The 21,868-nt window shown below is 39.4% G+C and overlaps 1 protein-coding gene across 1 annotated transcript; it reads right to left on the bottom strand.

Moving 5' to 3' along the window:
• Nucleotides 1–1,416: 1,416 nt before the first annotated feature.
• Nucleotides 1,417–21,849, bottom strand: fbxl22 (F-box and leucine-rich repeat protein 22). Its single transcript, XM_058408300.1, has 2 exons — nucleotides 20,464–21,849; nucleotides 1,417–15,587 (listed from the first exon to the last, which is right to left on the bottom strand). The coding sequence occupies exons 1-2, from the start codon at nucleotides 20,817–20,819 to the stop codon at nucleotides 15,239–15,241; spliced, it is 705 nt and encodes a 234-aa protein (XP_058264283.1). The 5' UTR covers nucleotides 20,820–21,849; the 3' UTR covers nucleotides 1,417–15,238.
• Nucleotides 21,850–21,868: the final 19 nt, after the last annotated feature.

Raw genomic sequence — 21,868 nt, 5'->3', positions numbered from 1 at the left:
TATTTCACAAAATATTCTTTCGCACTATTATATAAAGGATTACAATTCCAGCTGTTTAGCACCAACAACTTTAAAAAATAAAATTATATTAACAAAATTAAAATTTTATTAAACTATTACCACGTATTGTGTGTGTTTAGCCCATATTACTTTATTATAACAGGTTATTATTTAAATAAGCCCAAACACACACAAATTATCTGTTTGCATGTACCATATACCTACTGTTTTATATCAACTACCTGCAGTCACATGTAACAGGAGCTGAATTAAGTACACTCTGCAATCAAGTTACCGAAAACCTGAGGGCACTGCACTAAACTACTAACTGCTTCAGTCTGAGGTCACAGTTTTCATGTTTGTTAGGTATGTGTAATTGTGTTATTATTTCCAGAAAAGCTAAGGTTGAATTTGGACAGAGGGTAAATTTATCTATCCTGATGATGGCCGTGTGTACAGAGGGTAAAGAGTGTCCACAAAGTGTGAGGGAAACGCTGTACTGTTTGAGTCTTTGAGCTTCACAGAAATCTCGTGTTCTCTCCTGCTTTAAAGTGGAACAACATGTTCTCAGTAAAGTCTGAATCATTTTTAGGTATGACACATGACTGACACTCTCATCTCATCTCTCTCTCTGCTTCTCTGTCTCTATCTTCTTCTTCCACATGGTTATAGGACCGACTTTTAATCATCCAACCACTAAAATAGAATAATGTATATGTTAAAGCTGGCAATGGAAAAGAGATTATTTCTGATTATTAATCAGAGATTATAACAGATATACAGATGTACACTGTGAACTAAATTTAGATTAAAATATTTTTTACAAATTTCTTTGCATATGGCTGAAAATATAGAAGATGCCAGTATATGATGGGAGTGAGGGGTGTGCATGTTAGGTCAGTAGGTTGTCAAAAGGCTGCCCATTGTTGCTGAATTGACCTCATTTGTCTTACACTCTAGTAACTGTCAGGACCGGCCACTTAAATTTTATTGGAGAGGCTATTTCTTAGGCAGCAGGGTCACTGGGTTCAGGCTGCCAAAGAGCACAGGAGTGTATCCTGGAGCTATGAGATCCATGCCAGATATGTGTGTGTGTGTGTGTGTGTGTGTAGTGAATTCCTACAAGGATATAATGTTTCCATGTAAGTATTTTGAGCAGCGCTGTATAAGTGTGGCTTTCTTTCTAGCCAACCGATTCAGAGTGCCAAAGTCCCTTCAGAGAAGTCAGGACTGTGTCAGAAATTCATCTGGGTTTAGAATGTTTTCTTTTTGCTGTTCAGGACTAATGAAATAGCAGTAGATTTCTTGATGACATATTATTAGGTATCGGAAAAAGGTCAAACATAGCAAGAGGTTTAATTTTTACCTGATAGAAATTGCAGATATTCGGTGTGTCATTTATTCCAATTCAATTCAATTTTATTTGTATAGCACTTTTAACAATGGACATTGTCTCAAAGCAGCTTTACAGAACATATAGTCCTAGATGTTACACAAAATCATTCCTAGTAAGCCTTAATTTCTTAAAGAAGAGCACATCACTGTTAGGTATTTTAGATTCCTCCATAAACACTATATTCCATAGCAACATTCCTAACTTTGTAAATGTTATACGGTAATTTCAGAAATTTGTTTATTATAGAACAAATTATTATATTGGTATTTATTTTTTACTTTTATTGCAGTCCTTCCTGTAGTGGAATTTGTGAGCCGAGTACTTTAGATAAATGTGTGCAGATCATACTTCCCATGTCAGCTATTAAAATTTAAGAACAGGATACGACTGCAGTGTAATGAAAGGAAAGATCTTGAGATATCCGTGCTTATCATATAAAGAACACTACTGCAAAGAGGAGCTCTGATTTTATTTCCCTCTATGGACTTTTCCTACATATTTGAATGATTTACCTTTATCTGGATTCTGTGATAAAGACAGATTTGATTACCGTGAATACACAAAGTGTCTGATCCACTCTATTTGTACATTTATAATAACTATTTATTCACGCTTTCCATGCCTTCTTTGTCTCCCAGTCACTGCTCCTACTCAAATCTGGGTCTGGGAGTCCATTTTACAGCTGTGTAGTATCATAACTGTTTAACTTTTCCTTTATACAATTTTCATGTTTTCTAAAATGTCTGACTAAAGCTGCCTACGCTGATTGCATGACAGCTTGAATGTTTTCCAGGTAAACACTTCAGAATTCTTTCTTTCTTTCTTTCTTTCTTTCTTTCTTTCTTTCTTTCTTTCCTCTGTTCAGGGATTTCAGTATGTTTCTGAATATAGTTGACCCAAGTGCTGCATTTTAGAAAAATATAGCGAATGAACGAACGAACGAACGAAGTCTGATACTCGTCCATTCTGACCAGATTTAAAATGTGGACCATTTTTTTAAATCCAATATTAAGTTTGACCTCTTGAATATGACCACAATGTTCATATTTCTACTGCTTTAAAAGGACATACTAAAATCTTTTACCCTGGCATGAACGTAGACGTCCCATTAAAGTCGGCAAAGACATCTTTTAAACATCTGGTGGAAGTCTTTGTAACATTTCCCTCAAAAGACTTGTGTTACATAATCGTACAAAACCCTGTGAAGCCTCATGGACAAGTTTCCCCTTAAAAAACAGGCCTCATACCTCTCATTACTCTTCTGGTGCCATGTTGTGGCTTCTGTTTTAAGTTGATTGTAGACGTTTTTGTTGATTGTAGACGTCCAGCAAGGTCAGTGAGTTTATACTGGTGCCTCTGGCTGTATATGGGGGAAATCCCGCAGCTAAAAACACCACGTTTCTCTGTGTGTGTGTGTGTGTGTGTGTGTGTGTACACAGTGGAAAGAGTAGTGGTACACACACATCAAAATAGTAAAAGGGAAGTTTTCTTGATCAAAGTACAATCTCCGTTATTCAGATGCTCAAAAATGACAAGAATCATTCGCTCTTATTGCTAGGATTATAGAAAACACTAAAATGCTGTATTGCCTATTATAATCCTTAATACTCATTTTGCTGTGACAAAACACTGAAGAATGTGTGATTTACATCAAATTATGGTATCAGAAAAAAGAGAAAAGCATTATATGGTTATGTGAATTATTAGAGTGAAGTTGAACAAAATAATATGATAAATAATGAATAAATCTTTTAAAAAATGGGACACATGGTTCCTCCTATGGCTAATTAAACTAAACATATGCAGGAAAATATACATGTCGAGGAAAAGTTGCTTACTTAAATGCTTGTTATTTGCATTGTCTATGAAACCGGGACCAAATCTGTGAGCTGATTCACGTATCACAGAGTTGAACTGAAAATGCATGAACTCTGATATGTGCAAGAAAATGTAGTCTCCTCTCTTTAGTTCTCTGTAATGAGGACTAAAGTGTTTAATCTGTTTAATCCTCTTACCTGTAGTTACATTCAGGAAAGTATTGTCATAAATTATTTGTAATTATTTGACCATCAGCAATAATAATGCTATTAGAATTTTATTAGCAGTTGACTTGTGCTGAACAATGAGAATCTGTTCTTGTGAGATTATGCTTTTGGTTTACGCCAGGTTCACATCACCTCTCTTCACCTCCTTATATCAGTCTCTGTAATTAAGAACATTCCCATACTAGAGACTGTGCAGATCTTAGCCAAGAGCTCGGTCCTGCTGGCAGATCCAGTGTGATGAAGAGATTTGCTTTTGCATTCAGGTACATCCACTCTGGTTTCTTCCTCACTGTGTGCCAAAAATAATTCTAGCAGGTATGTTTCTCAGGTATCTATATTAACTCCAACTGATTGAACTGACCTTTGACCTCTTTTCCTGTACGATGTAACAAGAAACAGTTAAAGCGTAGATGTGTCCCTGACCCATAAAACCAGCTCTTTTGAGAGAGTATTCACCAACATCTCAGCCTTCTGGGTAATGGCACACAGACGAACCTGTTATTGATGAGGATCTGAGGCGACTAAGAGGTCAAGGTTTTCACAGTCCACTAGCTCTCTCAGCCTGTGTGGGTGTGCTAGTCAGATGGTGATAAAGTCAGCCATGCACTTCCTCTGCCTCTTCACTTCCTTTCCTGTCATTACAGCCCTCTTATGAAAACGGCGAGCAGTCTACGACTGAATAGCGGCATGTTCTTCTGCCTGGTGAAGCTTTGTTCTCTAATAAATGGTTGCCTTTAAAAATGCGAAGGAAACAGGATCCTTCACAGCACACTAACAGTTGATATGAACCAGATTAATTGGTGAGCAGCGTTTCTGAGTGCTGCCTCAAGACCTTCTCCCCCAACATGAGGAGAGATCAGATATCGTGAGTCCAGACCTCACACATTCTCCCACACATCACATTGCAGCATGGCCCACGTTTTTTAATAACTTGTTCTTTCGTTCCAAGCTGTTTTTAGGCTGTTTGTCCCCATGATTCAGTTACACACTTGTATTGAATCATTTACCACAGCAACAATCCACAACCAGAAGCTGTTCAACCCACTACTGACTTTCAGTTCAGTGATTTATACACTTACACATTGGATAACTGTGTAACACAGAGCATAGGGACATACTCTCATGCCAGTCTTTAATGTGACATGTGAACAGTCTCAGTCGATTTATTTGTTCTTATGTAAGTGTCGGTATAGACATATATTTAACCAATTAATAAATCTGTTTGTCTTTATGGCTTAATTTAATGGCAGTTCAGTCACCAGACAGAGGTTTCAGTATTATTTATCTGTCAGATTTGATATTGCTTTTTACAATTTTGAAAAAAAAATTTCTATAAAGCAATGTGAAATCCATCCTCATTATTATTATTATCACATTATGTTCATCAAATACTCATTACAAGAGCTGAGTTTTACCTCTTAGTCACATTTAAAAAAAAGACTAATTTTTTTCCAAGTCTAATTATTTCAATTAAATATTGTTTTTTTTTTAAAATATGATGGTAAATCATATATAAATGTAGTATGACTTTGAATCATGGCTTGTTTTCTGAGATTTCTCTCATTCACAGTGACCCACCAAAGCAAAACACAGATCAGATGAACGCCTATCAGATTTCTTATACCACTTCCTCTGTAGCATGTCTTCTTTGAGTAATGTTTGGCTACAGATGTAGTACATTACATTTGTTTAACAAAAACGTCTCCCAATTTGTCAGGAGATCTGATTACTGACACTGAAATGGGAATTAGCAGTGAGTTGAAGTATGTGGTCCTGGGACAAGAGTTGTGATGTTGATATAAAAGGAATCCCTTATAAATCCCTTAAAAGCATATACAGAGTGATTATATGTTCTGTCAGCATGTGACCTTCTTTGATTCAGTATCTTCTGTCTTGGGACCAGACTTTTGAAGCTGCATGGTGCTGAAATGCCCCGATGATCAAAGCTTCTCATTACGCTGGAACCCCCATGTGTTTGTGTTGTCTCTGGCAAGGCATGCCTTTTACTCATCCTCCCACACTGTATTCTCATATGCTCTGTTTTCCTCTAGTCTGAGACAGTGCAGACGAGGATGAGGAGCGGTCACGGAGTGCATACACCACCCCACCCACCATGCTTCCAGCCCAGACTGAAAAACCCAGCGGCCCAGGAACAGCACAGGTGACTGAAACACTCTGTTCAACTCACAGACACTGAGCAAACATCTCAGAAGAACGTTGCGGTGCCAACGCAGTACTCCTGTCTTTCTTCAGAAACACTCACAATATCATTTATTTACTTTTAAAAAAAGCTGGACCATAAAACTGTTAATTCTTCTCTCTCTGTGTTGCTGCTCCAGTTACTGTCTCCATCGTGTGCTTTTGAGGCTAAGCCTTGGCACGATCTGTGACAAATGCAGTGACAGACGGAGAGAGAGAGAGAGAGAGAGAGAGGGAGAGAGAGAGGGAGGGGGGAGAGAGAGAGAGAGAGAGAGAGAGAGAGAGAAACAGCCACAAATAGATCTGTCCCCCGTCCCCCAGCCCACAAGAGAGCTACAGCTCCACTTCTGCACACACTCATCTCTCATTTCACTTGTGCCCAGGGGCCAACAGAAGTTAGTGGAAAACCGCTGGGAAATTAATTTTAAAATTATTAGATGATCACACACAACACAGCCCAAGGATATGTCCATAACACAATAAAACACAATTGTTAAAATAAACTGATTTCACTTACAGATCTCCCTTTTCTAATTTTCTAATATAGTCAGTACTCTGCTGTCTAACTGTTCTACTCACCGTTCATTTCATTCTTATTATGAAAAGAGCCAAAAAACATTAGTATTTATCAGAGTATAAGTAAAATGGTGTCTAATAGAGCAATTAAAAATGTTAAAGATGCAAATAAAAATGAAAACATGTCATTAATATGTGATTAATAGATAAAATCCCTGCATGGTTGAGGAAAAGATGGAAGAATTCGTTCTGCTCTTCCTCATGCAGGCCACAGACAGCAGTGGGATTAAGGTATCCACCATCTGAGCCTTGGACTGATCCAGGGTCAGCACATCAGCACATCTTCCAGGCTTCTCTACAGATGTAAAATAGAAAAGCTAAATCACTCTAATGATATTTAGCTTGTCATACTCTTCCAGTTCATCAGATGCTTTTGATAACAGAAAAAAGCTCATCATTATTTTCTACTGATATCATATTAAATAATTAAATCATATCATTTTCTATCTATCTGAAGGAAGTGAGTGGCCCGACATTCACAAACATAATTTTGCCCTCTGAATTCACATCACATTAGCTCTGTGCATATCACAGACCTTCTAACTCACCAGTCAGTGACATTATATTGATGAAGGAGAGTGTGTTTTTCTCTGTGACTCTTTGTTTCTGTTCTTGCTCTGATACTTTGGCAGGCTTGTTGTGTTCTTGTGAACAGGCAAACTCTTCCTAGACAACACAGCTACCCTGTCCTTGGGATGGCTTCATGTGCACACACACACACACACACACACACAAACATCCTTCCTTCAGAGCTCCATGTGACCAGGCAAGCTAGACAAGTAAATGTCTGGCTCCTATAAAGGCCGTCTTCTTCGGTCGAGAGGATAAGATCAGCCGAGGGTCGTGTCTCAGGTTTCCATGAAAGGATTAAAAAGTAAACAACCGAGAATTTGAGCCAATCCTTCTTTGAAGAGATACACGTTTCACCAAAAGCAGAGTGTATACCTCTCCGAGGCCCTCGATAATGATACTATGGGAACGAACTTGACTGCATTCTTATGTAATGTGTCTGTGATTGGTCATTCTCTCATGGACATAAGAGCAAGCTTTGTCCAGATGTTCTATATATAAATATTCTCATATTTTTAGAAAATATACTGTCGTTGTAAACTGCATTTGCAGTCATTTCCAGACTGTCAGTTGAATATGTTCTACGATTAAGTGTTTGACAGGCAGACATGCTGATTACTAAGACAATTTGGCTTTAGGGTGGGAAACTGTCAGGGAACTCCAGAGGGAAAGGAGCAATATTCAGCTGCAAGTGCTAGCAGATTTAAACCTTCCTTGTTGTGCATTATTAAAAACCTCCACAGAACCTGCACAAGTGCCAGAAGCTATAACACGCTCACAAGGAGGGAAAACAATGTGTACACCTGTGCAAATGTGACATATAAGATATAAACACTAAATAATACAAAACGACAGTGTTTAAACACAGACTGAGAAATCATAGACTTATCCCTCTAAAACAATTCATTAATAAAATATTACAGATAACCGTTAACATTAACAAATATATGCAAATCATTCAGTGTCAGTAACTGATTTATATCATTAAGGGTTACGTGGATCAGGAGCCACTAGATCATCGAAGGAGTACTGGGTGTGAGGTGGACATATACCATGCATTGAACACAAGCCCATCACAGAGCACCTGGTGACAAAAAGAGCCTAACTGGAGAACCTGAAAGAACTTAGGACTGGACCAGAAACTCTGGAACTTGCAGCTGAAATGCTGAACTGAGAGGCTGCAACACTCCCCATGATGCATGGATGCATGGATGCATGGATGGATGGATGCGTGGATGGATAAATGGATGGATGGATGGATGGATGGATGGATGCGTGGATGGATAAATGGATGGATGGATGGATGGATGCATGGATGCATGGATGCATGGATGGATGGATGCATGGATGGATGCATGGATGGATGGATGCCTGGATGGATGGATGCATGGATGGAGGGATGGATGATTGGATGGATGAATGGATGCGTGGATGGATGGATGGATGCATGGATGCATGGATGGATGGATAAATGGATGGATGGATGGATGGATGGATGCATGGATGGATGGATGGAAAATTGCAAAGGTTTTCTAGATAGTATTGCATTTAAGAAGTCTATGAACTTATATGACAGGTGGCTTTAAAGGCTATGATGATTACTCCTCTTTCCGTCTTGATCTGGAAAAGATCCGGTATTGATGAACTTGTCCCTGTGGATATCTGAAATGACCGTTTGCATCACATATCACATTTCCCTTGAGTGTATCCTTGTTTCTGAATATCAGTTGCCCCCATCAGCCCAACATCTCTGTTACACGCTATTTAGGGACAAGAGAAGTATGGAAGAATTCCCTGTACGGTAATTTCATGAGATGAATAGTAAAAATAAGTACTGTATTATTATTTACAGCTAGATTACAAAATGTAAAGGTTCAAGATTCAAGAGTTTTATTGTCAAATGTGTTAGTACAATGAAATTCTTACTCTGTTTACTCCTCTCAAGAATCACAGGTTTATAATCAGGAGTAGAAATAGAAACTTACAAAGGGCACATAAAGCCAATTTGTGTAACTATTATGAATTAATAAAAACTTTTGAGAGAACTTCACTAATCTCATCTTAAATCTCATGTATGTTGATCACCAGGAGGTCCAGAGCAATAATGATTAGTTGTTCTGTGAGATGATTATCAGATAAAGAATGTATAATAATAATAATAATAATAATAATAATAATAATAATAATAATAATAATAATAATAATAATATTTTACACAGACTACACAAACATGTCAATATAGATACACTAAAATGTCTTTGTTAAATTTTAAGTTATAGTATTTTTATTATTTTATTTTATTAAAAATGAATTGTTTTTTATTTTATTTATTTTAGAGCTACGATTAATGGCATGTATTGATGCATTAATGTTTGCAGTATTATTCTGGGTAAGCTCTGTGTTTTCTTATGACTATCTATACTCATAACATAACATGACAGTCCATATGAAGATAGAAAATCTTCTCACATGGGTGAGAGCATCATAAAAACAAAGCTAGTATTAGAGTTAGAGCAAAGATTATAATGCAGCAAAAGTAAGATTCATATAAAGGGTTATCAGTTTCAAAATGCTGTGTCAAGCCCAGGCTTTGGATTGAAATCGGAATGCATTTCTACCGCACACTGCATAACAAGTGATTAAGTGCGATTACACTGCTTATAATTTAACTTCAGGCTTGCGTCATCATAATTTGCTTTTCAAATGAATGTGGAAAATGAGTCCTTGAAAGTAAAGACAGGCATAACTACTGAACTTGAAGTGCTATTCTATAGGTTTTATAACATACAGAGAAAACTAGGAAAATGGGTTCGCTACACAATCAGAGTAAACAGAATAATGGTACGGCTTGTTTGCTTGAAAAGAGGGCAAGTAATTATTATGTGGTTAATAATAACCTAATTAATTCTACACTAATGCACTTGGTGCCAGTCTTAATCTCTAACTGGTTTCCTCTAAGCACTAAAATAAAAAAAAAGTCTGTGTCATTAAAAGAAAGCAACAGAAGATCATGTTGTATTTTAGGTATGTGGGTATGGCCATTAAACCTAAATAGAAAAGAAAGTGAAAGCTCGAGAAGAAAGGGGGTGAGGGGTTGGTTGGGGTAATTAGATGACTTAAAAAAACATTAGATTTCATAGAAGTCTTGAGTCATCTGAAAACCCTGAAAACAGTTCATTTCAGTTCACGCATTCTTCTAATGACTCCTAAATTCTACTACTGAGAAAAGAGGCGCTTTACATAAAACATGAGAACTGAAAGACTGTGATACCATGGTGTTTTTTTTCCCACAGTATCTGCAGCTGAACTCACGTCAGTAAAGACGTGTATGCGTATCACCTTCTCACCTGTCCTGTGTATCTCAGGTTAGCTTAAACACACACAAACACACACACCTCACTTACACCATCTATACTACTGTTAAACCAGAACAGTGCCCAGGTACGACCACAGCATGTTAGTGTGTCTTACTAAACTGGAGTCAATGAAGAGAGATGCACAAAGCCTGTGTGAAATATGCAGGAGGCTCAGCGTATGGGCGATGCCAGAAAAATGAAGATAGCTGTAGGAGTGTAAAAAAGGGGGAAAAAAACATTGATTCCTACGTGACACATCAGCCTCCACACACACACACACACACACACACACACCCCTTCCACTCAGACTGTGAGTCTCTCTGTAATATGACTTCCTGCCAACATTTCTAGGGGAAAAAAACAGCTTGTGACCTCAGCTGCCTTTGCATTCTTCCACTCGGAACTATAGAGAGAGAGAGAGAGACAGAGAGAGACAGAGAGAGACAGAGAGAGAGCGAGAGAGAGAGAGAGAGAGAGAGAGATGTTGTCTGTCTGCAGGAACAATGAAAATATCTGCTGTTTAGTGCTCTCTTTATAAAATGTACTCGCACATAAGCTTTTCTCTACACACAATTTTCCCAGATATAAAAACAGAGTTTTTATATTTTACATGTTTTATATGTTTTCTGAATTTAATTCACACCTCATATGGATTCTGTAATGCTGTGGCTATAAAATGAAGACAGGACAACAAACGAGGACAACAATAAAAAAGATTTCTTTCCAGAATGTAGGAGCTGTATGGCTGGTGCTCGGGTCTGCCTAAAGAGAAACTTTACATAACATACTCAACATGGGCTGCAAGAAAAAAATACTTACCTGCTGTGTCAGTCACATACCTGGTTAGGACTTAAAGAAACAGCACATCAAATCTGTACAAATCTGTAGCTGGAACATAGACAACTAAATGTGACGGGCTCGGAAGGACTACAGAAAAGTAGAAAGTTCGACTGAATCGAAATTCAGATTGAGTTCTGCTAATGGAGTGATTTGCTTTAAGTCGTTCTCCCCAATCCCTACAGAATCTCAGAATCTTTAAATAAGGTTAAAGAGTCTAAACTGCTCCAGCAAAGGCTTTACAATTCTTACCATGAATTATAAATACCCCAGCTTTTAATAATTCTTATTCATGAAGAATTGTAAACACAATACACTCCCTTGGGCTTCTACATAATCTCGAGGTAGCCATGGATCCAGAAAAAAATGAAACAATAATAAAGTAGTCCTTGTGGGAGAAGATTCACCACACGATCGTTTGTCCCCATCGAGTCTCCTGCTTCAAGGTGAAGGACTGCCTCTTTTAGCTTTCGCTGTTTTGAGAAAGTAAAGGCATGGTGAGATAAAGTAGAAGATAAAACACGGAGAAATGCCAGAAACACATTTCACATGAGGTCATGAGTGTACTGAAATCAACAAGCAGACTGACTGTCAGGGTGTAAGTTCCTTCTAGTCCTATACCTGACTAACCAAAACGGCTTGCAAAAACAACTGGAAGGTTGATTATGTAACTCTTAGAAGAGAACTGGCACCTACAACAGAAGAAATACCGGACTGCTGACTGGGAATTCAGGCAATTTAGTGATTATTAACTTCTATCATGTTTCAATTGTTCTTCGAAATTCTTAGTAAACGAAGGCATCCGAGAAAGTGTTTAAACTTGTAAAAGAAACACTGGATACTAAATGCCTGAGTATCATAACAGCTTGCCTAAAGCATTTATCGACAGCTGTTACATAACCAAATCACAGTCCAACTATTGCTCAATAACAACCTTCGGTATTCCTGTACATCAGCACTCTCCTTCCTCTGAGATCACATGTACAATGTTTATTTACCTTTTTTCTAAGAGAGTTTAAAAATGCTAATCCCTTTGTTATTTCAGTCTCGCGTCTCTTCTGCATAGCTGCTATATTCCCGACAGAAAAGATCTGACTCCACTGAGAGAACATCCTGAGGATATTGGCTACAGAAGAAAGGACTTGTGAGGCTCTTGTCAAAACTTTTTAAATAAAATGCAAAGAGCACAAACACTTCGACTCGCTGGGTAACTGAGTTCAGGTGACTATAAGTTATTCATTTAAACATATCTTTAATATGACTTTATCCAGTCTTAGGAGCTAAAATGTTTCTGCTGGCACGAGTGATGTTTTTGTTATATTCAGGGTTGATCTAAGGTCACGTTTCCCATGATGCATTTCTGATAGTGATACTGGTTCCAGTTCTGAATACATGACTCTCAAGTGAAACACTGTCGAAATGTCAGATCTGCTCACACCTCAGGTTTATTTACTCATGTTCATTTTGCACAGACAAAATTCATCAAATCTAGCGTGTTTCTTTCAATTTAAATTGTAGTGTTATAGATATTTAGACATAAATCCCTGAGGAACAATATCAATACATGAAACTACAAAATAAATGAAAAATGAAAAAAAGAAGTGATAAATCATCTTGCGCCAAGGAACAAAGGAGATATTGATTGAAACTTTGTTTTCTACATAGTTATGTGATGTCATGGTCACCAAGGTCCGTTCAGACAGTTCAAGAGCTATGTGTCTTAAAGAAGCCGAGTGTTCATACTAGGAAACTCAACAAGCTGCATAAACTGAGAAATGCAGAAGACTTTTTCCACTCATGGTTTACATCCTGCTCTATGGATAACAAGAGAAAAAGCTATTTAGAAAATTTCTAAATGGACAATGTTTCGACAGCACATTGTCAACACAAATAAGGAAAAAAATTTTATGATGAGTATATTGGATTTTAAAAAATGTGGTGGTGGCTCCTGGGGAGATGGTCCTGATGAGTTTAAGTGGGGTTAGATATCATGAACATTTGGTTGAGACATACACCAATCAGCCATAACATTATGACCAGTGCCAGGTGCCGTGAATAAGACTGATGATCATGGCCCCTGTTAGTGGGTGGGATATATTAGGCAGCAAGTGAACATTTTGTCCTCAAAGTTGATGTTAGAAGCAGGAAAAATGGACAAGCGTAAGGATTTAAGCAAGTTTGACCAAAAGGGCCAAATTGTGATGGCTAGACCACTAGATCAGAGCATCTCCAAAACTGCAGCTCTTGTGGGGTGTTCCCGGTCTGCAGTGGTCAGTATCTATCAAAATTGGTCCAAGAAAGGAAGGTCATGGGTGGCTCACTGATACACGTGGGGAGCGAAGGCTGGTCCGTGTGATCCGATCAAACAGACGAGCTACTGTTGCTCAAATTGCTGAAAAAGTTAATGCTGGTTCTGATAGAAAGTGGTCAGAATACACAGTGCAGGACGGGTCAGGGCAGCAAAAGCGGGACCAACACAATATTAGGCAGGTGGTCATAATGTTATGCCTGATTGGTGTAATTCTTAATTTCTATTAGTAGCATTAAATAGGATTTCATCAGTATTTCATTGATTGTGGTGCCTCTTGGCTCTTTAAAAAAAATTTATTTAGTGAATATAATAAAACCTATAGACGACCATTCAAAATCATCAGAGACAAAAAGTTTTTTTTTCTGACAATGCTGTTACATTGCTGTTAAAAGAGTTAAAGTAAAATTTTATAAAGTAAAAGGTTTTAGCTTTCAGCATAGAATTGGTAGAAGTAGATACGTGTATTGTGTTTTCAAAGTGACCTCATCGGTCAATAACAATATCAATGAAAATAAAGAACAAACCTGATAGAATGTATTTCTCCTCTGTCCATGATCTTCAGGAAATTTGGATGTTGCAACTTCCTGTCCAACATGTGATTGTGGAATATTCCAAATATTTTTCTAGGGGTGAATATTTTCGCCTAAAGGTGTTGAGTGACAGGAATACAGTGTGCCTTTAATGGATGACTCACTGAAAAGGACATTACCATGTCACACATCCATGCAAAATATGTTTGCTGGTATAGTTTAACAATAAGTTATAGTGGGATCAGAGAGGCAAAGAGTCCGTCAGAGGGATGGATGATGCACCCCAGTCATAGAATCACCCCATTATACAGCCCTATATATAAAATACCAGTTTATAGGTGAAACACAGAGAGCGCCCCCTCCAAGGAAACCGGTTTAGTCCAGTACAGCACTTTAAAAAATGTAGTGCGGTCACGTGGAACCTTCACAACACGAGCTACTGCCGTTCCGCCTCCAACTCTTTTACATAACGTTCCTAATCAGCGCTATGGCAGAACGCCAGCACAGCGCACCCTCAGTTAACCTTTGTGTGCTGAGACATGAGCTCAGTGCTCTCCGTGTCTGAAGCGACAGCTCCACTTCTCTGTCCTGTCCCTGAATTAAAAGCGACATGAGACTCTCGCTCCGCTCTACACTCCAACGGTTTTGTTTGGGCAAGCAACCTGGCAGCAGAACTCGGATCCCGGCCAATATCTACAGTCTCTATGGCTGAATGAATCATGTAGACCTATGACCATGTAAGCAAAACATGTCGTGCTATAAACAACCATTCATTTATTTTTGTAAGGTGAAACAACACACCCATTACTCGGAACAGCGCCGTGGTCTACATACTGTACCGTTCAGTATGAAGCTGTTCATGCCATCATGGTAGCTTTGAACAAGAGTCAGGTTCATATCCAGACAATTCTGTAAGTTCAAGTAGTGTGGAGTGTTTCAGGGAAGAAGAATGAGACGGCTACAGACAGCGAATACACCATGGCAGAGCCAATCCAAGTAAGGACATTCGGTTACATAAACAGGCCCATGTTAAGGACAAAGTGAGCTAAGACACACAGTCCTCTTAAATCACTGAAGGAATCTACGTGTATTAGCTTGAAATTTTAATCGAGATACCATTCAGTGTGTTTTGAGCCGATGAAAACTAGTGTTGGGAACAAACTCTTATACTTAAGGAACTGATTCCACTGCACACAGGAAGTGAAAAAAGACTGTTTTTTTAAATTGTATTAAATACAGATATTTAGAAAAATAGGTAGAAACTTCACACAAATCAAAATAAAAAATAAGAAATTAACTATAAAAAAAATTAACATAATGCCCAGTATTAAACCTCAAAGTAAAAAAAATCATCAGGTCATTGTGCCATGATTTCTCATGTCTCAGAAAACATCTCATCTTATCAACATTCTTGGTTCTCAAGAAAAGATAAGGACTTTCTGCAGTGCCCTCCTGATGTGCAGTTTTTCCACCGGCTCAGTGTCAGGTATCATCCCCGCACTCCGGTCAGCGACTAGCCGAACTGCAGGCCTCTTTTCTCGGCAGGTCTGCAGCCCTGTGTGTGTTACATTCCTGCAGAAATCCATCCTCACTTCCTGCAGACTGCCTCCATGGGTCACCACTGCCTGCAGCACAGCGTCCGTCACGCGGCAGCAGTTCTCTAGACACAGGTGCCGCAGTCGCCTGCAACGGCGCAGCACGTTGATCACGTCTCCATCTGTGACGTGTCCACAACCGGACAGGGTTAGAGACAGCAAGTTTGGACACCTTTAGAGTGAGATATAGAACAGTCTTATTAGAAATAAAGTGTGAATGGAAACGTGGATTGCTGTAAAACAGCACGAGTCAGTGAGTGTGGCACTGGTATAAGCACTGGTCTATGGTGGTTTTAACACATTTTGTACAGTTATTGGATATTTTATTAGACACACCAACATTATAAATCCAACTTGTATGTGTGCTGTGGCTCATTATTTCCATATAGGGTTTTAGGTTTTTTCTCCTCTGGGATTCATTAATAACACTGTTATCTGGGTACCTGGATCCATAGGAATAACAACATGGATCCAGTCTACCTCTGCATGGCTCTGCACACACACACACACACACACACACACACACACTGTACACCTTACACCACATTTAGTTTCTTGTATTTGCACAAATCTTGTGAATTCCTATTTTATTCCTTTCTTATGCCCTTATAATTTAGATCACAGACTGCAGGGAGGATTCACAGAGTAAGAATTTCACTGTATGGTGTAACACACTGTTTTCCTGTACATATGACAATAATGTACAATATTTCTGTACAATAAAATAAAATAATAAGTCAATAAGTCTGTGAGAAGTGTTTAAAAACCTAAACTATGCCACCTTATACACTCCTAACAGCACCATAATGCCATTTACTACCTTGTCATTGTCACTGCTATACCTAGAACCCAAATAACGTAAAATCAGTGCACCTATATGGGTGGTGTATCTGAATGTGCATATATTTGTAGCAGTAAAGTAAATCTAACAATAGCACGGTGGTGCAGCAGGTAAGGTTTGGCATTTCACACCTTCAGGGTCTCTGTTTTAATCCTGAGCTTGGATTACTGTCTGTGCATCTTATCGCTCGTTCCCCCACATGTCTGCTGGGTTTCTTCCAGGTTCTCTAATTCTTTCTCAACTCCTAACATACCTGTAGGTGGACTGTCTATGCTAAGTAGACCCTAGTTGTGAATGTGTGTGTGTGTGTGTGTGACCTGCACTGCAGTTCTTGGCCGGTGAGATAGCTTCCAGATTCATTGCGACTCTTTCCAGGATAGAACTCTTACTGAAGATGAATGAATGCATTTATTAATATTATATAACAGAATTTATTACGCATATTATGGAGCTGATGCTTGTATTAAAAAAAGAGCAGCTTTGACATATCGTCCGACTCTTTGATCATGATTTGCAGTTGTAAAGGAGTAGGTTTTATTTTCCTTTTGAATAGTATGTTGGTGTGAGACAGCATGCTTTTGATTGAATGCACACTGAAGCACTTAGTTTGTCAATGAAAGCATCAAAGTGCTGGATCTGAGCCACACAACTTCAATAGGATGGTGGAACACACTGTTAGTGTCATATGAAATCCAATCCAATTTCTCTGACGATGGACACTAAGCTGAGAGTAACCGCTGTGGTTTCTAGATAAGTAAAAAGCCCAACACAAGCTGGAATTCTTCATCAACTCTGACTGCAGCAATCCATGTCCAGTTAGTTTTCTGTGTATAAAATGAGAGTCTTGTTTATCGTAAGCAGCGGTGTCCAATCTTACCAGAAAGTGCTTTTCATAGCAACAAACGCAGAAGCCACGCCTCATAGTATTTTAAAAGCCCAGGTCAACTGTGTAAAGGTGTGACTCCAGCTTGATCTAAAGCTTTGTAACATAGCACTTGGAAGAACTCAGTCCTGAGCTCAATAAGTCTTAAAGTCTTCCTGCTGTATGGCTCCTCCTAGTGCATTCTCTTACTCTAGTGGGTATGGAAGTGCTGCAGCCTGCTGATGGAATTGCACAGGGTTTGCAAGCACACACACACACACAGCTGATGTCTGGCTACACTCACAGAGCTGGGATGTCATTCACGTGTACTGTTGTAGATTACATAAAGGCTTACATAATCTTACCACTTATCCACATGTGAGGCCGATGCATTTCAGTAGCATCGGAGCATTACGGCCCTGTCCCAATAACCCTGGACTTTGGGCGGAGCATTGGAATCACGTGCCAGCTCTCTCTCTCTCTCTCTCTCTCTCTCTCTTTCTTTCTTTCTTTCTTTCTTTCTTTCTTTCTCTCTCTCTCTTACTATTCTGGAGCAAGCTGAAAATGGATCCTTTAGAGAGGAAGGAGGCAACTAAGATACTCATTCTATTTGATTTCAGTCATTAATCTTGAGCAGGAGCTGTGCTGATTTCATGTGAATGAGAAACAAAGGAAATGTATGTGTCTCGTTATTTCCCAGTTACATGCCCTCCTCTTCAGTGGCACTGCCTTCCTTGTGTTCGGAAAAAAAGGCGCAGGCATTTTTCCCATGGAGCAGCCTGAATATCAGTGTTTCACACCTCCTTCTTCCCCTCAATCTCATTCGCTTGCTCTCTATGTGTCTGTCTGTCTCTGTCTCTGTCTCTGTCTCTCTCTCTCTCTCTCCATCTCTCAGAAACACACACACACCTATCTGATTTTTTCTGCTGAATTGTGAAAGCAGCTTCGTTTCCGGGAACAGGCATGACTAATATTTTCCAAAGCGTAGATTCCTCTGTCCATATGGGGTTTTAGAGAAAACATACAGTTCTGACTGCATATATACTGGACACTGTTCCAGTTCTTCTGTAAACACAATGTCACAGCAACCAGGTAATACCATAGTATTGTAGGAAAACATATTTTGAGGACACTCTCGAATCTAGTGTAACATACATTCCTGTTTGAATAATTATTTACATATCCCAGCTCTCAACACCAAATGGTGATCAAATCAGAAGGTGATCAGGAACTGTGAACTAGCTGACAGTTGGGGGCTAGCTCTGGGGATCTTTCTTCCATTCAATGCTTTGTATAAGAGTATCAACTCCAGACTTTTTCATTATCATACCAGGGATTTGACACCTGTGAGGTCCACCTCCCCATGTGGGGTTTTTATCACCTCTAGGCTTTTGTATTGTCACACACCTTCAAGGCCTGCCCACTCAAGGCCTTTAGAACTTAACGCATGTTTCCCTTTTCACTGGACTCGGTGACTACAGTACCACTGCAGTGTGTTCTGATCTCCAATAAAACATTCCTGCTGAACACTACTTCCGAGTCCCCTGGTCCGCTTCGGTGAATTCACAACAGTAATAACATCATGGCATTTACTATCCATAATGAACTGCCATATGTTGACCTCATATCAATCATCAGAGTCATTTCCATGTAGTCACTGGTAATGCATGGCTAACGCGCAACTAAACATGTTGCCTCGGGCTCTGGGATAGAAACATACACAAGACACGCACAAGCTGTTTAGATCTAGGCCATTGTGATGACCAGGTCCGGCCAAGAGTATCACAACACAGCAGATGAATGCAGTCAAACACTGCTGTTCATTTTGTGCCGGTTTGGAGGGTTTTTGCTAAATCTTTAGATACACCAGGAATTATTACCAAACCACTTTTTTTGTGTGACGTTATCTACAATTCACTTCTTTCAATTTAAAGGTCCGCATTGTGTAACTAATATCTGTAAGTCAATAAACCAGGTTGAGCCGCAGTGTTGAACACAGAGGACCGTCTGAGTGTGAATTGATTTGTTACACTACAATAAAGTTATCCTGTTGTACACTCTTACAGGAAATATTTCTTCCTGGATATTTCTTAGATATGAGTTTGTCTTAGATAGTGTGTGGGGTTCTCTAGCTGTAACCGTTTTTCTAAAAGACATGTGATGCAGCAGAGAAATGTAGAAGTGAAAAGAGCCAATGGATTGTTATGAGGAATAAAACAAAATTTATCTCAGAACTTAGACGTCCCTCAGCAGAACAATTAAAGTCTTACAGAAGGGTATGACACTGAGACAGAGAGAGACATGTGCACTGAACAACAGCAGCAAAGAGGTCATTGTAAGCTCCACCTGTCGGTTTAAATCTTGTGAGTAGAGCAGATGAGGCAAAACTAGACACTTCAGGTCTTCTCTCTAATTATACTCCTCACCTCTTCCCTCAAAAGTCACTCCAATTTTTCTTTGGCCAGATTTCAGATCTAGAAAGACCTCGGCATCTCTCTGAGAAAATGTGTTTTGCCAGGATCTCAAATCACAAACTGCACAGTGGGAGGGTTTACAAGTCTCTGCAGCATCAACACAGATATAAAGCCGTGTAGAATCGCAAACAGAGCTTCAGTATGTCTACAGTCATTACAGGCTGCCTGAGATAGCGTGTGCAGACCTCTCATTAAAACTTCAGCTAGTAATTCATCTCTGCAAAACACTTGCTGCTTGTTGGACCTTGTCATTTATAATAGTGAGAAACTTCACATCCAGGCTCAAGTCAAGACATTTCCACATTCCTTTCTGATATAAGGAGGTTTCTGGTTAGATTGTGGGAGTGTTTTTAAAGGGTTTCTACAGATTTTTTTGATTTTTTTTTTAAAAAAGGAAAATCCTTCAAAAGGCACACTTTACCAATGCAAACAAACATTTAAATGTCTTGCACATGCTGTTCACATTCAGTTGTTCACATGAATGATTGTTGACTGCAATTATGAAATATTTTTATCCATGCCTACAGCTACAGTCGGTTGTTTGCCTTTGTGCTCGTTCCAGCTAGTGGCGGTCATTTGCATCTGTAGCTAGAAACTCCTCCTCCTCCTTGCATTTCCAGCTGAGTATGTAATGGATATTTTTTTTTCAGCGAGGGGTGCAAGCCTTTCTTACAAATTGAGGTATTATATATTCAAAAGGACAATGAGTGAACAGTGCACTTCTCTGAAACAGAATTTGAAAACATAAGAGAATAGAAATCACCACTGATCTTCACTGCTGCTGCCATCTCTGCCTCCTCCCCATCTGCAAGATCAAAAACGTGACGTGGACGACACCAGGATGGCGCTTAAACAAAACAAAAGCACTCACATGTGGCAGACACGCTCCAGGAAATGGCTGACCAAGCTCGCATGCTTACTGCAGAGGTCCCTCTGGAATGTTGTCTTCTTATAGTCTTCAATGTTACACACTTTGACCCTGCTGGAATGCCAAGATATATTCAGGTGCCTGAGAAACGGGCCAAGAATGAAGTTGTTCCTTGTAAGTTCGCTAGGGGAGAAAAAGTGGAGCAGAGACCAGAGCTGAGGGTCCAGGAAGGCTTCTCTGAGACACTTGCAGGTCAGAGACAGGTTCTGCCGACTGTCTTTATCCAAGAACGAAAAAAGATGAAGCAGGCACTCCTGATTAAGATCTGTGAGATGCATTGCTAAGAGAGCAAAAAGCATCAAACAGGCCTTTGTGTGCTGAGCTGAGATCTAGTCTGTTGATACACACAGAGCAACTGCAGTTGCCGGGGACGCAGTCCGTTCTGCAAGGCCTGAATACATGATGCCTTCACAGACAGGCTCTTCCTCACACACGGTAGCCGTGAACATATAAGGTCATAAAGAATGGGAGTTATTTTAAGAGGACAACAGCAAGTCAAAAATGGAAATGTGTGAAGCATGCACACACACACACACTCACAGGGTGCTAGGCCATCTGTTGGGGCAGATGTTTGGACAGCAGTGATTGTCAGTGTGTTTATCACTCACAGCTGAAGGGAAAAAAATCAAGGCAGGACTTTCACATTTACTCATTCAGGCTGTGGGTGAAAGTGAGAAGTTGGTTTGAAAGATTCCCAGAGCTTGATACAAACCATGGTTTCACTTCCTGATATATGCTGATCTTTACATACATCTTCAAAAACAGCCCAAAAAAAATACACTACCTGAAGCGGAGGAACACTCTGTACCAGTTTTATATTTATTTCATGATCACAGCACATGAAATACATCAGACAGGAAAGTATTCGAGGATGGAAACAAATCACTCAAAGGAACAACTAGAGAGCTTTTCATTTATTTTAAAAAAATAAATAAATAAAAGATTTGCGGACAAGCATCTCTCTGACCTCTCAGGCTGGTATCTGATATTAGTTACGCTGCGATGTGCCACTGATGACATGATGAAGTGATGCAGAAGTGAAATTACAGCTTGTTCCCTGTGACTCATTTACAATGACTCACAACATGCTGGCAACAAATGAAGCAGCAGTACAGGGCAATGTGAGCTTATCAGCAGCTGTGACCTGAGCTCCTAGGCAAGGGTGGTGGTTTGAGAGAGAGAGAGAGAGAGAAAGAGAAAGCCTAAGCCTGTTATCACAGAGGGGATGTTGAATGAGGCAGCTGCTCAATTTGTGTATTTAATGAGGATATTATTCCAGCCTTAGACTGGCACCTGTGCATGTGCAGCAGCGGGTCAAACAAGACCCACTGAGCAGCTGTTCGTTCTC

Source organism: Hemibagrus wyckioides, linkage group LG14 (assembly GCF_019097595.1).
Source record: "Hemibagrus wyckioides isolate EC202008001 linkage group LG14, SWU_Hwy_1.0, whole genome shotgun sequence".
Taxonomy (NCBI): domain Eukaryota; kingdom Metazoa; phylum Chordata; class Actinopteri; order Siluriformes; family Bagridae; genus Hemibagrus; species Hemibagrus wyckioides.
This window is presented reverse-complemented; position numbering and strand designations above follow the sequence as displayed.

What these genes read in the sequence shown, in the direction of transcription:
- fbxl22 (XM_058408300.1), bottom strand. Translation starts at nt 20,819, where the DNA reads ATGCTTTTTGCTCTCTTAGCAATGCATCTCACAGATCTTAATCAGGAG. An exon ending in CTGGAGCGTGTCTGCCACAT is followed by an intron (nt 15,588 to 20,463) that starts GTGAGTGCTTTT and finishes CTCACTCTAAAG; the next exon opens with GTGTCCAAACTTGCTGTCTC.